General features: G+C 42.9%; 1 protein-coding gene across 1 annotated transcript in view; it reads right to left on the reverse strand.

Annotated features, from left to right (window-relative positions):
- The window catches only part of LPXN (leupaxin), a 37,527-nt gene that overhangs the window by 10,527 nt on the left and 12,365 nt on the right, over positions 1-14,635 (reverse strand). The window contains exons 4-7 of the mRNA XM_047072347.1: positions 8,554-8,653; positions 4,947-5,114; positions 3,853-4,026; positions 3,689-3,770 (exon numbers count right to left, since the gene is read on the reverse strand). Of these exons, the coding sequence (XP_046928303.1) occupies positions 3,689-3,770; positions 3,853-4,026; positions 4,947-5,114; positions 8,554-8,653 (524 nt within the window). The remainder of the gene's footprint in view (positions 1-3,688; positions 3,771-3,852; positions 4,027-4,946; positions 5,115-8,553; positions 8,654-14,635) is intronic.

Genomic DNA, 14,635 nt, shown 5'->3' on the forward strand with positions numbered 1-14,635 from the left:
CTGGGAAATGTCCACGAGTGAATCTGGCTGAATACAGAGACACAGCTGATAACTAACTGCAAACCCACTGACTGTAAGAAAAACATGCCTGTCCCCCATGGTCTGTGTACAAAAGTGTGAGTGACAGAGACACGTGAAACCACTGTAATCACTTCTAAGAGATCACCAGGAGGGAACAATGAAAACCCTACAAAAATAATCTGTGCGGAATGAGTCCTTCAAGAAATGTACCAAGCAGAAAACAGCTAGCTAAGATAAGCGAAGGGTAATCAAGAGTTTGAAATTGAACCTGTACTGAATCCACAAGAGCATCCAAGGGAAAAAAAAAAAAAAAAAGAAAGTTAGTTAAACATATGTCAGATCCAGAGAGCATGATGCAAATTTATGGCAGTACTAGGAAAGTTAGTACTTTCCTCCAGGCTTATCTTCCTCCTCCACTGTTTAAACCGTGGAGGGGTCAGATATCAGCAACAGGGGTGAGGGGGTGGATGCTAAAGGTAGGAAAGGACAGAGGAAGGGCTAGAACCGCCTTCCCTGGTCTCCCACAGCTTAAAGAGCCAACCAGGGGACAGTAGTGGTCACTTAAAGTTGGATGCTTTAGCTATTACACAGATGGAATTACCCGAGGACTTAGTTGTATGTTTTATGGGTTTTTTTTCTAATTTTTTAAAAGTTTGTTTATTTTTGAGAAAGGGAGAGAGAGAGAGAGAGAGAGAGAGAGCATGCAAGTGGGGGAGGAGCAGCGAGGGGGACAGAGGATCCCAAAGCAGGCTCTGTGCTAACAGCAGAGAGCCTGACATGGGGCTCAAACCTAAGAACCATGAAATTATGACCTGAGCCAAAGTCCCACACTTGACTGACCGAGCCACCCAGGCACCCCATGTGTTTTGTGTTTTAAACTGATTTTCTATTTATAACTGTTTATTAAGGGAGTGCCTGGGTGGCTTAGTAGGTTAAGCCTCCAGTTCTTGATTTGAGCTCACAGTTCAGGAGTTTGAGCCCCACATTGGGCTCCACTCTGACAGTGCAGAGCCTGCTTAGGATTCTCTCCCTCCCCTGCTTATGCACACATGTGCTCTCTAAATAAATAAATAAATATAATAAATAAATAAATAAATAAATAAATAAATAAATAAATAAATGTTATTTTTCTAACGTTTACCTATTTTTGAAAGAGAGAGAGAATGACTGGGGAAGGGGCAGAGAGAGAGGGAGACAGAGGATCCAAAGCAAGCTTTGCGCTGACAACAGAGAGCCCGATGTGGGACTCAAACTCACGAACTGTGAGACCATGACCTGAGCCGAAGTTGGATGCTTAACCGACTGAGCCACCAAGGTGCCCCAATAAATAAACTTAAAAAAAAAATAATAACTGTTCATTAAGAGTCATTGGAAATGACATGGGACTGCCCAAATTTTTATTTAGGAGACAGCTGAATTGTCTTCCCACTGAGTTAATTCTAAAAAGACAGGAAAAAAAACACAAAAGGAAGAAGCCTTCTGATTCCATGTGTGAGTCATACTAGTTCAAAACAAACATAAAAAGAAGAAGTCAGGGGAAAAAAATCAAGATAATTCAGAAGAAAGGAGAAAAAGAAAACTTGCAAAGACAGAAAAACAGATCACACAGTAAGTATCAGGAATAAGAACAGAAGCTTAATAAAGACATCTCAACCATGGAAGCTGGAAGACAGGGAAGCAGTGTGTTGAGAATTCGAGGGGGAAATCCCTTCACCCAGAATTCTATGTCCAGGCAACTCAAGGTAGACCACAGAATAACAGTATTTTCAGATATTCAAGGTCTCAAGAGTTTTACCTCTTACTCCTCCTTTCCTAGGAGCTGTTCCACCAACGTAAAGGCAGTAAAAGACCGGGGATCGAGGAAACAGAGGATCCAACAAAAAAGGTAGTAAAGGAGTAAAAGAAATTCCCAGGATAATGGCCCAGAATAAGTGCTTCACAGCAGGCCTGAGGAGGAAGCATTTCAGGCTGCGGTGGGGGGGCAGACGTCCCCAAAGCAAAATGAGTGGAACTGACTGACTACCAGATGTGGCTGACCATTTTGAGAATGATTCCGCGACTCTGTCAGATAAATTAGAGCTAGGTACAATGAAAATTGAGCCAGTGAAAAAGAACTCTAAATATTAACTTCAGGGAGAAAACTAATTTATATGAAAAGGATACCATGATAGTAAAACTAATTTTTACTGTGTCTCCAAGTGCTGGGCACTGTTCTAAACACAAAACTGCCACTGCATCTCAAAGTCCTCATAATTACCCTGTGAGGTAATTAGTACTGGGCCCATGATGAAGAAAACGAGATACAGAGTGTTAAATGACTTGAATGATATCATATAGCTAATAAATACCGCAGCCCAGATTCGAACTTGGGCAGTCTGACACTAAAATCTGTGCTCTGCTCCATGGCACCTGGGTGGCTCAGTGGGTTAAGCAGCTGACTTCAGCTCAGGTCATGATCTCAGTTTGTGAGTTCCAGCCGCACATCGAGCTCCGCACGACAGCTCAGAGCCTGGAGCCTTTTTCGGATTCTGTGTCTCCTCTCTCCGCCCCTCCCCCGCCTGTGCGTGCGCTCTTTCTCTCAAAAATAAACATTAAAATATAAAAACATTTATATTTATATTAAAATATAAAAACATTAAAATATAAAAAACAGTTTTAAAATCTGTGCTCTGCTCTGACCATAGTTTGCTACAAGTCTTAACAATGAACAATATTTCCATGGTTGTCAATATGTGCCCACTGAATACTGGTCTGACCTGTAATTATGACCTGATTTTACATTGAGAGAATGGGGGAGGGGAAGTGTGTTGAGGGTAAGGTGGGATAGTAAATTCTCATCTTCCCCGGTAGAAACTTAATACGTAATGGTTAAAATTAAGGAAAAAAAAAAATCAATGTATGGTAATAGAGTATATTCCTTAAAATACACAAGTACATAACAGAAGAAAAAAGCTGAAAACATTTGGAGATGATAACTGGATCTGGGGGTGGAGAAAGGAAAAGCAAGGGATTGATCTTTTTCAGTATTCTCCTTAATGTAATATTTGAGCCTTTTTTTTTTTTTCGAGGGGGGTGTGGGGCGCAGGTGAGCAAGGGGCAGAGAAAATCCCAGGATGGGCAGAGGCAGGGGGTGGAGAGAGAGCTAGAGAGAAAGAGAGAGAAGCGGGGCTCACCCAAAGGGGCGCTGGAGCTCACCTGATGTGTGGGACTGGAACTCACCAACCATGAGATCATGACCTAAGCTGAAGTCAGATACTTAACTAAGCCACGCAGGCGCTCCGATATTTGAGGTTTTGCATTAGTATTTCTTTGATTTAAAAAACCAATTTAGCGGCGCCTGGGTGGCTCAGTCTGTTAAGCGCCCCACTTCAGCTCATGTCAGGATCTCAGGCTGAGTTCGAGCCCCGCCTGGGGCTCTGTGCTGACAGCTCGGAACCTGGAGCCTGCTTCCGATTCAGTGTCTCTCTCTCTCTGCCCCTCCCCCGCTCACACTCTGTGTCTCTCTCCAAAATAAACAAACATTAAAAAAATTTTTTTTAAACCAATTCAAACAAAATTTATAAATGCTGGGGAAAGGCGGGGAAGGATGGCATAGAGTACTGAACCGGGCGCTTGCTGCCAGCGCCCGGAACCACGACGACCACAACCGACCAAGGAAGAGCGATACCTTCCGCCCCGAACACCTCTCCGCAGTGCGAGCAGAAGAAGTGCTCCGGATGCCAGGTCTGGTTCATTGCCGTCAGCACTTTCTGAAAAAGGAACACACAGAGACGTCAGAGGGCTGCAGCTCTATCACCCACGAGCCCCGGCAGGAGAAGGGGGATGACTCACGTCCAGGATGGGAGCAGCGCAGTAAGCACAGCGCGGGGAGAAAAGGTGGTGGTAGTCCTTGGGGCAGTAGGCCAAGCCACTGCGCTCGAAGAAGGGGCTGCAGCCAATCTCCTCTTTGCAGTGAGCGCAGACGAAGTGCTCCGGATGCCACGCTTGCCCCAGAGCATGGATCGCCTGGGGAGGAAATGAAGTTGGGCCACCGTGAGACTGCAGCCAGGTGCCCTAGGGTGCCCTAGGTTGCACAGCTCTGAACAGCACTTGGCGCACGGTATTTCGTGTAAACGGCGCCCCCCTGGGGTTACGCAACACGGAGGCCTAGACCCAGGTCCCACCTACGGGGTCTGTTGCCCCTGCATTATGGAGAGCCAGAGGGTGCCCAGTTTCCTGACCAATCTTGCTGATAAAAGTCTGTTAGCTGTTGGTTGCCGCTACACAGCTCCGGAGGGTGGGGGAACCAAAATCGAGCACAGCAGTGACAGACAGGGATGACTACCGTGGCCTGGAAGGGATCCCTGGAAGAGGAAAAGGCCAGATGAGGGTTTTTGTTCCTCTGGTCTGAACACCTCATCTCACGCCCCACACCAAAGCCCTTTGCTGTGGGTTTTGGTGAAGGATGACACAGCAGGAGGCTGCGGCCACGATTTGGAGCTGAGTCAGCGGAAATCATAATCAATCAACTTGAGCGGGAAGTTGGCACAGAGGGAGCAGGGGGAGACTCCCTCCCAGGACAGGCAGGACAGAAAAGTGGTTCAGAGTCGCACGCGGCAGTGAGGCTCTCCTGGGCTTCAAATCTTACCTCCTCCTCTTTCTAGACCTTGGATATACATGCCAGTTAACATCCCAGAGCCCTTGTTTCCCTCATCTTTCCAAAGGAACAATAATAGAGTGTCCCTTGAAGGGCTGATGTGACCGGTAAATGAGGAAATACTTGCAAAGTGCTTAACTCAGTGCCCGGAGCACTGTAAGGGATGGGTAGTTATTAACTATTACTAAAATGTCGTAGAATAGAAGGCCATAGAGCAATCTTTGGTGAGGCAGACACAGACATACACACAGACAGATGGCTGTAGGACCAACTTCTTGGCCCATCCCACCTTGCCAGCAATCGGCTTCTGACAGGAAGCACAGTGGCCCTTGGGCACTGTGGCAATTCCAAGGTCCTGCAGGTCCTGCTCCAAACCCCCCAGCATTGAGTCCAGGGAGGCTTTCTGATCCTGCTTGTTTGCTAAGTGCTTCTTGCTGGCATCTGCTTTCGCTGCAACCTGGCACCCGGGAGAGAACCACGAAAAGAATCAGTGTCATGTACATTTCCCTTCCTTGGCATCTTCTGCATGACCTGTAAGCTCACCTCTACTGACGGATCCTTTCTTCTGTACCTAACCTCCCTCCAAGGCACTGGAAGAGTCAACATTGTAACACCAATAAAAATGCTTTCATCTCCCTTTTATCCTAAACTCCTCAGGCCAGATGAAATAGGAGTAATCATCCTTCATTTGTAAATCTTTTCTGACCGTAGGAAATCGAGTGTACAAAGATGACACTTTTCCTCACCCCTACAATGACCATAGGTCAACAATTAATCATATCTTCTTTTTACCCATTTATTCTGCAATGTTTTTTGAGCACCTAGTTTGTGCTGGTCACAGCCCCAGGCTCTTGGCATAGAGCAATGCCCAAGGCGACCTAGACTCCGCCCACATGGAGTTTATATTCTCTAGGTGATAGACGATAAACAATGAAATAAGTATATGATGTAACATCAGGTAGGGATAAGACCTAAGTTCTACACCCACACAGAGGTAGCAGAGGGTGGGACGGTGAGAGAGAATTGATGTAGATGAAGGTGATCAGAGAAGACTGTCTAAGGAAGGTGACATTTGCACAGGTATTTCATGATGTACGGAAGGGCCCAGAAATATTGCTATTCATGGGAAAAGCATTCCAGAAGGAAGGAAGGCCCAGAGGAGGAGGAAAGTTAGGGGAAAAGTCGGAAGGTCAGGGGAGCTGGAGTAGAGGGAGTAAGAGTAAGTGTGACAGCAGAAGACGATGGACAGAGAGGCAAAGATCACGTTGGGCCCTCATGGTAAACTCAGGTTTTATCCCAAGGGTGATGGAGCCTCTGGAGGAGTTCAAGCATGAGAGTGAAAGAATCTGATCTACAGGATCCCCATGGTAGCTGAGTGAGGGATTAAGTGTAGACAAGCAAGAGTGGAGAGGCACCAGCTAGGAAGGAGATTATCGTTAACAGTTCAAACCAGAAAGAATGACTTGGTCCCGTGTTAGGGGAGAAGGTGGTGAGAAGCTGTCATATGAGACTTGCTGATGGATTGGATTTATTTAAGCAAAACCCCAAGGTAGTTATTATAATCCATTCAAAGGAAAAGCCTCAAATTACAAAAAAGATGCCCAGCTCGTCCTTCATCACTCCGTGTCCTGATTCTGTCTCTCTCTACTCCTTTCCGACCGAGCTACTACCACCATCACCTAATACTTCCTGATCAGGAAACAGGTGCTCTCCCTACGGCCTCCATGGCATCAGATTTGCATGCACTAGACAGACCTTCAAAGCCTCCCATCCGCTACCCTCACTTTACCTTTCCAATCTCATCTTTCATTAGTCACTAAAAGCCTCCATTGTCTAAGGCCAGCCAGGCTCCCTGCAGTCTCCTGAATATATACGATCTGTTACTGTCTGCCTTCGTATCCTATTTTTACTGCCAGGAATAACTTCACATTATCTCACTAATCCAAAATGCTCATTTCCCTTCAAGAAACTTATCATCTGACAGATTTCCTCCCTCCTCTATTATAGAATGTTACTTAATGTTGAAGAGATTAGTGTTCAAAAGGTTAATGTCTAGAAGGCCCAAAAGGGCCATCCCTATTAAGTAGGTAAAAAAAACCACAATTGTATATGTATATACATATCCATGCATATATATCTATCCACACCCACGTCTACTTGCTTATATATTCCAGAACACTTCCGAATGAGGATGTAAGAAACGGGCAGAACTGGATGGCTGGGGACATGGCTGAGAGGGAAATAGCTCACTGCAAACTTTTCCACCTTTGACTTTTGTATAACGTGAATGTATGGCCCATTCAAGAAATGAGCAGATATCTTTTATTTTTTTAATTTTTTTAATATTAAATTTATTGTCAAATTGGTTTCCATACAACACCCAGTTGAGCAGATATTTTTTAAATGTAAATAAACCATGACACATGCTAAATCAATTAGAAAACACAACATAATTAAAACTCCTAGTGTAGATTTTTTTTTTTTTTTTTTGTCCTAGTACTTACAGCGGTACAATGAACTGAGGAATGTACCCAGTTTTGAATGTACCCAGGCATGGAAGAAAATTTGTTTCTGATGTTTATTCATCTGTTCCTGTGATGTGTCAGGAACTGTGCAGGCATTGGGAGTCCAAAGGTGAGCCACAAAGATAAGGTTCCTGACCTCCCCAGTCACAGACCTTTTTATATACTGCCTTGTCTTAGTCACTTCATGTGGGCATATCGAAGCTTCCAACCAATTTAGAGTGGCTGGATTCTCTACCTTAAGAATTCTAGATGAGGGGTGTCTGGATGGCTCAGTTGGTTAAGCGCCCAACTCCTTGATTTTGGCTCAGGTCATGATCTCTCGGTTCAGGAGTTCGAGCTCCACGCTGGGCTCTGTGCTGACAGCATGGAGCCTTCTTGGGATTCTGTCTCCTCTCTCTCTGCCCCTCCCTCCCGCTCATGCTCACTCACTCTCTCTCTCTTTCAAAAATAAATAAGAATAAAAAGAAAGAAAGAATTCCAGATATTTCCTTTAATAAAGTCTTAATTTTTTTTTAATGTTCATTTACTTTTGAGAAAGAGAGACAGAGTATGAACAGGGGAGGGGCAGAGAGAGAGAGGGAGACAGAATCCGAAGCAGGCTCCGGGCTCTGAGCTGTGAGCACAGAGCCCAACTGCAGGCCTCAGAGTCACAAACTGCAAGATCATGACCTGAGCTGAAGTCTGACACTTAACCAAATGAGCCACCCGGGTGCCCCTTCCCTTAGTAAATTCTTAAAGTCCACTTCTCTGATTCCCATCCCCTGCCAGGCCACATGAGCTCACCACTCACTCTCTACAGGCCAGAAGGAGGTGGCAGATTTTATCAGAGTATGGGGCTCAGGACTCCTCCTCCTCCCTACTTTCAAAGCCACACTCTGATCTCCCTGGTTCTGCCGCAGCTTGCCCTCCGAGGTCCCACTCAGGCGGGTCTCTGAAGGTCCTGTCACATTCCATCCAGCCTCAGATGCCTGCACCCTCATAGGCTCATGCCCAACTGGAAGGGCCTCCTCTCTCATCTGTGTGCAAACTGTTTCCATTCTTCAGAGTCCATCCCACACCCCATCCCCACCCTTGATAAAATCTCCTTGACCTCTCTACCTTCCTAACGTTTGCTGTGTATATTTTGATAACCCATCTGTGTTTTATTCTATAAATGTGGCACAGGCTTATGCTTCCCTTTACCAAGCACATTCCACACTCCTTGAGATCAGAGCCCGTATCATATTATCTTTTGTGCCCAGATAATACATCCCACAAAGTTAAATTCACGGTTGAATTAAATTTAGTCTGGGAAAATGAATGACAACTGAGAGTTCCGAAGGGGGGTGCGGAGCTGAGGTCCACAGAGACGCACCCAGGAACTATGCTCACCTGGGTTTGCATGTCACACAGATGGGCCATAAGCTCATCCAGCTGGGCAGCTGCTGAGGTTTTAGGAGGCAGCCGTGCTTTGTTTGGCTCTTGGACCTCACTGTAGGGAGAGGAAAAAAAAAACAAATCCTAACACATCAACACTCAGATAAATGTTAAGCCACACATAAAATACCAGAAAATGCAATTTTAATTACTAACCCCTTCAGTGTGAGTAAAACTAGAGAGAGTATTTAAAAAGTAGGTAGTGGGCTAAAAATCTCAACACGGTCTCCCTGCATTTTTGTCTCCGTGTCCTCCTCTGGTCATCTCAAAAGCTGACCATTGTTCTCAAGTCCATGAAGAAATGCTCTGGACATGTAGCTGGCAGGACGTTCTCCGCCAACAGTCAGGTGCAAAGCAGCTTCTACAAACGGCTTGAAGACACTGGCCCAATATATATTTTTTATTATCATAGCATTCTTTTCTAAATTATAAATTATTACACCTTCTCTCACTTACTGTCAGGCGAAAGACAAACACTAAATAAGAATAAAGAGCAAACAACAGCAAACTAAGGTCCAAGGGCCAAATTTGGACATGACTGTTCATTTGCACACTGTTGACTGCTGCCTTCTTACACAGTTGGATAGTCCCAACAGAGACCTTGTGGTCCACAAAGCCTAAAATATTTACTGTCCGCCTTTTACAGAAAAAAGATCACTGATCGAGTTTAGACAACGTACATAATACTGGTTTCACATCCATATAATTGGGAGTAAATTATTGATGAATACAATTTGGACCCAAGAAACTGAATACAGTCTATTCAAATACTCGCCGAGTTGTTAGTAAAATTAACTGTGTACAAGAACACAGAATAAGGCTCAATAAATTCTAAGAAGTAAGTAATACAGACCATATTCTTCTATTGCTTTAATAAAAGTACAGATTAATCATAAGAAATCTACCCACCTAAGAAAAAAATAAAACACCTCCAACAATTCTTGTGATGAAGAAAGAAAATAAACTGAATTTTCAACCTATCTAGAAATTGCAACGGAAGCACGTACACACACACATACAAACACCCTTCAGAGTCAAAAGCAGTATGTTACCAAAAGGAAAAAATATAGGGGCACCTGGGTGCCTCGGTTGGCTGAGCTTCCAACTTTTGATTTCCGTTCAGGTCACGATCCCAGGGTTGTGGGATTGCGCCCCATGTGTGCTCTGTGCTGAGTGTGAAGCCTGCTTGGGATTCTATCTCCCTCTCTCTGCCCCTCTCCCTCAATCGTGCACTCTCTCTCTCTCTCTCTCTCTCTAAAATAAAATTCAAAATAATTAAAAATAAAAAATAAAAGGAGGGGTGCCTGGGTGGCTCAGTCGGTTGGGCGTCTGACTTCAGCTCAGGTCATGATCTCACGGTTCGTGGGTTCGAGCCCAGTTGTCGGGCTCTGTGCTGACAGCTCGGAGCCTGGAGCCCGCTTCAGATTCTGCGTCTCTCTCTCTCTCTCTCTCTTTTGCGCTCTGTCTCTTTCTGTCTCTCAAAAATAAATAAATGTAAAAAAAAATTTTTTAAAGAAATAAAAAGAAAAAGATATAATGGACTGAAGTGCAATATTGAAAAATAAGAAAGACCAGAAACCAATAAACAGAACACCCAACTCAAGAATCTCAAAAAAAAAAAAAAAAAAAAAAGAAACCCACCAAAACTAAAATAACTAAACAGAAGGAGTAAAAGCATGAATTACTGAAAAAGAAAACAAACAAAAACTGGGTTTGTTGGAGCACTGTGTAAATTTCCAAGTTCATAGAAAAATATGGAAAATCACCAAATAAGGTCTATAAATATCACAGAAATGCAATACTAGAACCAGACAAAGAGAGAACAGTGTGTGTGTGTAATGTGTGTATGTGGGATGGGGTGGTGGGGGCAGCTTAATAAAGACAGCAGAAATATGTTTTAAAAACATCCTGGCTAGATAGTGTTATGCCAGTCTTTTAAGCATGGTTCAACATTAGAAAAAGGATTAATGTAATTCATTATACTAAAAAATAGAAAAAGCTTTATAAACATATTGATAGGTGCTGAACCACACAATCTGCCACCATTCCTGTTGTTGAAGATGGAGGAAAAGAAGTTTTATAACCTGATAAAATACAAGAAATCTATAGTGAACCTCATATTTAATGGTCAAATACTAAACACATTTCTAATTAAGAGAAGAGAGGACAAGGATCCTACTATCACTGCTGGTCTGCAATATTATTCCAGATTGCATTACCAAATGCATTCAAAAGTAAAAATAAGAGACTTATATATTGGAAAGAAAAAGGCAAAGCCTTCTCATTCCTATTTTATTTTTTATTTAAATTTTTTTTTAATGTTTATTTATTTTTGAGAGAGAAAGAGAGAGAAAGAACACGAGCAGGGGAGGGACAGAGAGAGAGAGACTCAGAATCCGAAGCAGGCTCCAGGCTCTAAGCTGTCAGCACAGAGCCTTACGTGGGGCTCAAACCCATGAATAGTGAGATCATGACCTGAGCTGAAGTTGGATGCTTAACCAACTGAGCCACCCAGGCACCCGTTTATTTTCTTTTTTAAATAGGTGATATAATCACTTACCTGGAAAATGTAAGATAAAATGATTGGACAACTATTAGAATGTATCGAAAATATCAGGATGGTTACTAGGTACAGGAATATGGTGAAATAATTAGTCTCTTTCCTATAGACAGCAGTAGCCAATTTGAGAGTCCGTTGGGGAAAAAGCACATGTTCACAACACCACCAAAAAAACATATAAAATATTAAAGAATAACTCTAACAAGAACTGTGCAAGGCTTCTGTGAAGAAAAAACACTGGCAGACATACAAGACATGCATAAGTAACGCATAAGTAATGCATAAGTAACGATGTCAGTTTCTCCCATTAAACTACAAATTCAATGTAATTCATAAAGAAATCTTAAGAGAATTATTCAAGTTCATTAATAAACTGATGCTGAGATTCATGGGCCAGAACACTCAAGATAATTTTGTAAAAAGAGGTGAGGAGGGAAGACGTCTCAATAGATGTGCTGTCCGATAAAGTGACAATAAAATGTGTGTGATGTTGGAAAAGAAACAGATCAGCCAACAAATCAGAGGACTGGAGCAGACACAGCCCAGAAACAGACTCCTGAACCATGAGAACTTTGCATATGGTAAATGTGGCCTTTCAAATCCTCATAAACAAAGTAGTAGACACAAAATGCACGACAGCCTATTTGAAACAATAAATTTAGATCTTTAACAAACTTTGCACGTGAGTAAGTTTTAAATGAATTAAAGACATAAATACATTTAAACATAAAAGGAGTAAAAGAAAATGGAAGATTTTTTTTATAATTTGGGGTAATGAAGGCTTTCCTAAGAAAGGCATGAAACTGTAAAGTGAAAGCAAAAAAGAAAACAAAATATCAACAGAGCTAATTTCAAAAAAAAAATTCAACATACATAAATACTTAAAACATAAATAATATTCAAATATTAAAGTCTGCAAATCAGTAAGACAAGCTAATAGAAAAATGAGCTAAGGGTTTTTTAAAAAAGCAAGTTTCAGAAAAGGAAATTTGAATGCTTATTACTGTATAAAGATATGCTGATCTAGATCTTTACCATGCAAATTCAACAGTGAGACTCCAGTTTTTATCCCTTAGCCAAAAATTTGAAAGATTAATAATGTGATTGATAACATTCCTCTCTTAAGGAAAAAAGACTGTCTTTTGGGTACAACATGTCCCACTACTGACTGACATCCGTTTGAGTATTTAACAATAAGAAAAATGGAGGAGGAAGTGGATGTCTCCCCCTCTGAAGAGAAAAGATTTTGTCTTTTAGGTACAACAGGGCCTCCTGCCAGGCATAATTTTTTTTGTTTGTTTTTTGTTTTTTTCATTGAGGAACAAAAATGGTCAAGTAGACAAGTGCTTGATTCAATCCTTAGAGGCTTCCAAGGAAGCACAGAGAGGCTCAGCCTCAGGACACTTTGGGGTCACGACCCCTTCGTCATTGCTGCCATAGGCGTGTGTCTTGTGTGCAAAAGGCAGCCAGGCTGTCCGCACATTCTCGGCCCTGTTTCCCAGTGTAGAAGAAATGTAGCTTCTTATGTGGGTCTGTATAATCCTAAAAACCTGTCCACCTCACAGGCGGCGCACACTGGTGCTTATCCAAAACACTTCTTACTGGTTTTTAGCAAGACTTCTGGTGCCGTATGGAAAGAGAAACCCTTGTTGTGATACCTTAAGAGTAACTGGATCAACAACATAATGTTCTAAATAAGAATGGAAAGGTCAAAAGAGTTGGTGATTCCATCACTACAGGAAGTGTGCCTAAAAAGAGAGGAAGCTCAAAATGAGAGCTCCTTTGATGGGTCCCCTCACTTCCTGAAGGTGGTAAAAGGGCTTTGCTGTGTCATGGGCAACAGTTTAATTCATGAGTTAGAGGTTTTAATAATATACAAATACAAGAGGTGTGGTGTTTGTTTTAAAATGTTTGTTTGTTTGAAGAGAGAGAGAGACCAGGGGAGGGGCAGAAAGAGAGAGGGGATCCCAAGCAGGCTCTGTGCTGTCAAAAGAATACAGATTCCTCACGTGAGGGGCTTCGTTCGCTGGAATCTTCCCCTATTCATTCCTCTGCGATGTTTTTATGATTGGTGTTTCTCCTTCTTCTTACCAAAATTATTTTTGTTCGTGTATACGTTTCTAAATTATCCTTCATATTGCTTTGATATATAACTACAGTAGAAATATTACTACATGGCTACACATGCCACTAGTATTGAATACAGTCTCAAGGTTGAAAGCAGCGTTTGGCTCATTTAAGCAAGCCAGAGGAAATGGTGGAAGCAGAATGCAGGCATCTAGTTTCTGAGTCTCACGCTCTGTCCACACCTGCGAGCCTTATCAGCTCCGAGTTATGCCAGCCTTAGGGATGTGTACCAGGCTATTGCTTATTTACTAGGCCACCTGGATTTCATATCAGTCTCCCATACCGATCGACACAGCAAGTGTCATTCGGTACTGGGGAAAATGTATCAGTCAAGGCCCACTCGGGAAAATACAAGCACTCTGGGAGTAAGCCAAAGGAATTTAATCCAGAAATTTGATTACACAGGTGATGGGATAACTAAAGAGGCAAACAGAAGATACTGAGGTAACGCAAAAGATTAGCCACAGCAGAAAGCCATTAAGCGAGGGGGTGGGGAGTTACTAAGAGCCAGAGGCCAAGGTACAAGCTGGAATGGAACCACAGTAGACCTGTCTTGCTCCAGCTGAAGCCAGAAAGGACATGTAACTGCCGACCCCAACACTGTGGAGAGAGATTAGGGGAGGAAATACCCTGAATTTCCCTGCCTTTCACCCTCCAGCGAAAGCCAACTGATCCTGGAGCCTGGAAAACCCAGCCTACAGGGGTCAGCGCCCCCGGAATACAGAGCGGAGCAAGAGAAGAGAAAGAAATAGGTCTGAGGGGAAAACGATGTGAGTCTTCTCCATTGGCATGCCATCAATTGATCGAAATGCCAGATACACAGGAAACTGGCTGTTGGTTGTGCTGGTTTTTCTGTTCTATGTTCCTGTTTTCATCAATATTTCTATCGAAGTCTTGGTTTCCTAGATTTTTAAAAAGCAAACATTTACTGAAAGCCTATGTGTGCCAGGCATGGTTTCATTGTTGTTTTGCTTCTTTGGATTTTTTTTTTTTTTTTTTTTTACAAGAAGGAGGGATAGGGTGGTCTAGGGGGCAACCCACCAGGCAGTCTCCTGGAACTGGAACCAATTGGCAATTACATTAATATAAATTGGCCTTACTCCCATCCAAGTAGAAAGTGTTCTCAGGTGGGAAGTTACAAAAAGACTTCATAGTAACACAGGTCCTTCCCTTATTTGGCATCATGGGTGTGCACTATTGACCGGCTGCGATTCTAGAACCAAATAAGGTATGGTGTGGTACTCTACCAAGCATGAGCCTTTGCTATCTCATTTCCCTTTTAATTTGTGAAGTCCTTCAATTTGTTTCCCAGAAAGCTGTCTGATTTTTCAAACTGTGAAGCACTACCTG

This window comes from Lynx rufus, unplaced genomic scaffold (genome assembly GCF_022079265.1).
Source record: "Lynx rufus isolate CCGP_SWC_20201006 ecotype Redwood Valley unplaced genomic scaffold, mLynRuf1.p SCAF_9, whole genome shotgun sequence".
Classification (NCBI taxonomy): domain Eukaryota; kingdom Metazoa; phylum Chordata; class Mammalia; order Carnivora; family Felidae; genus Lynx; species Lynx rufus.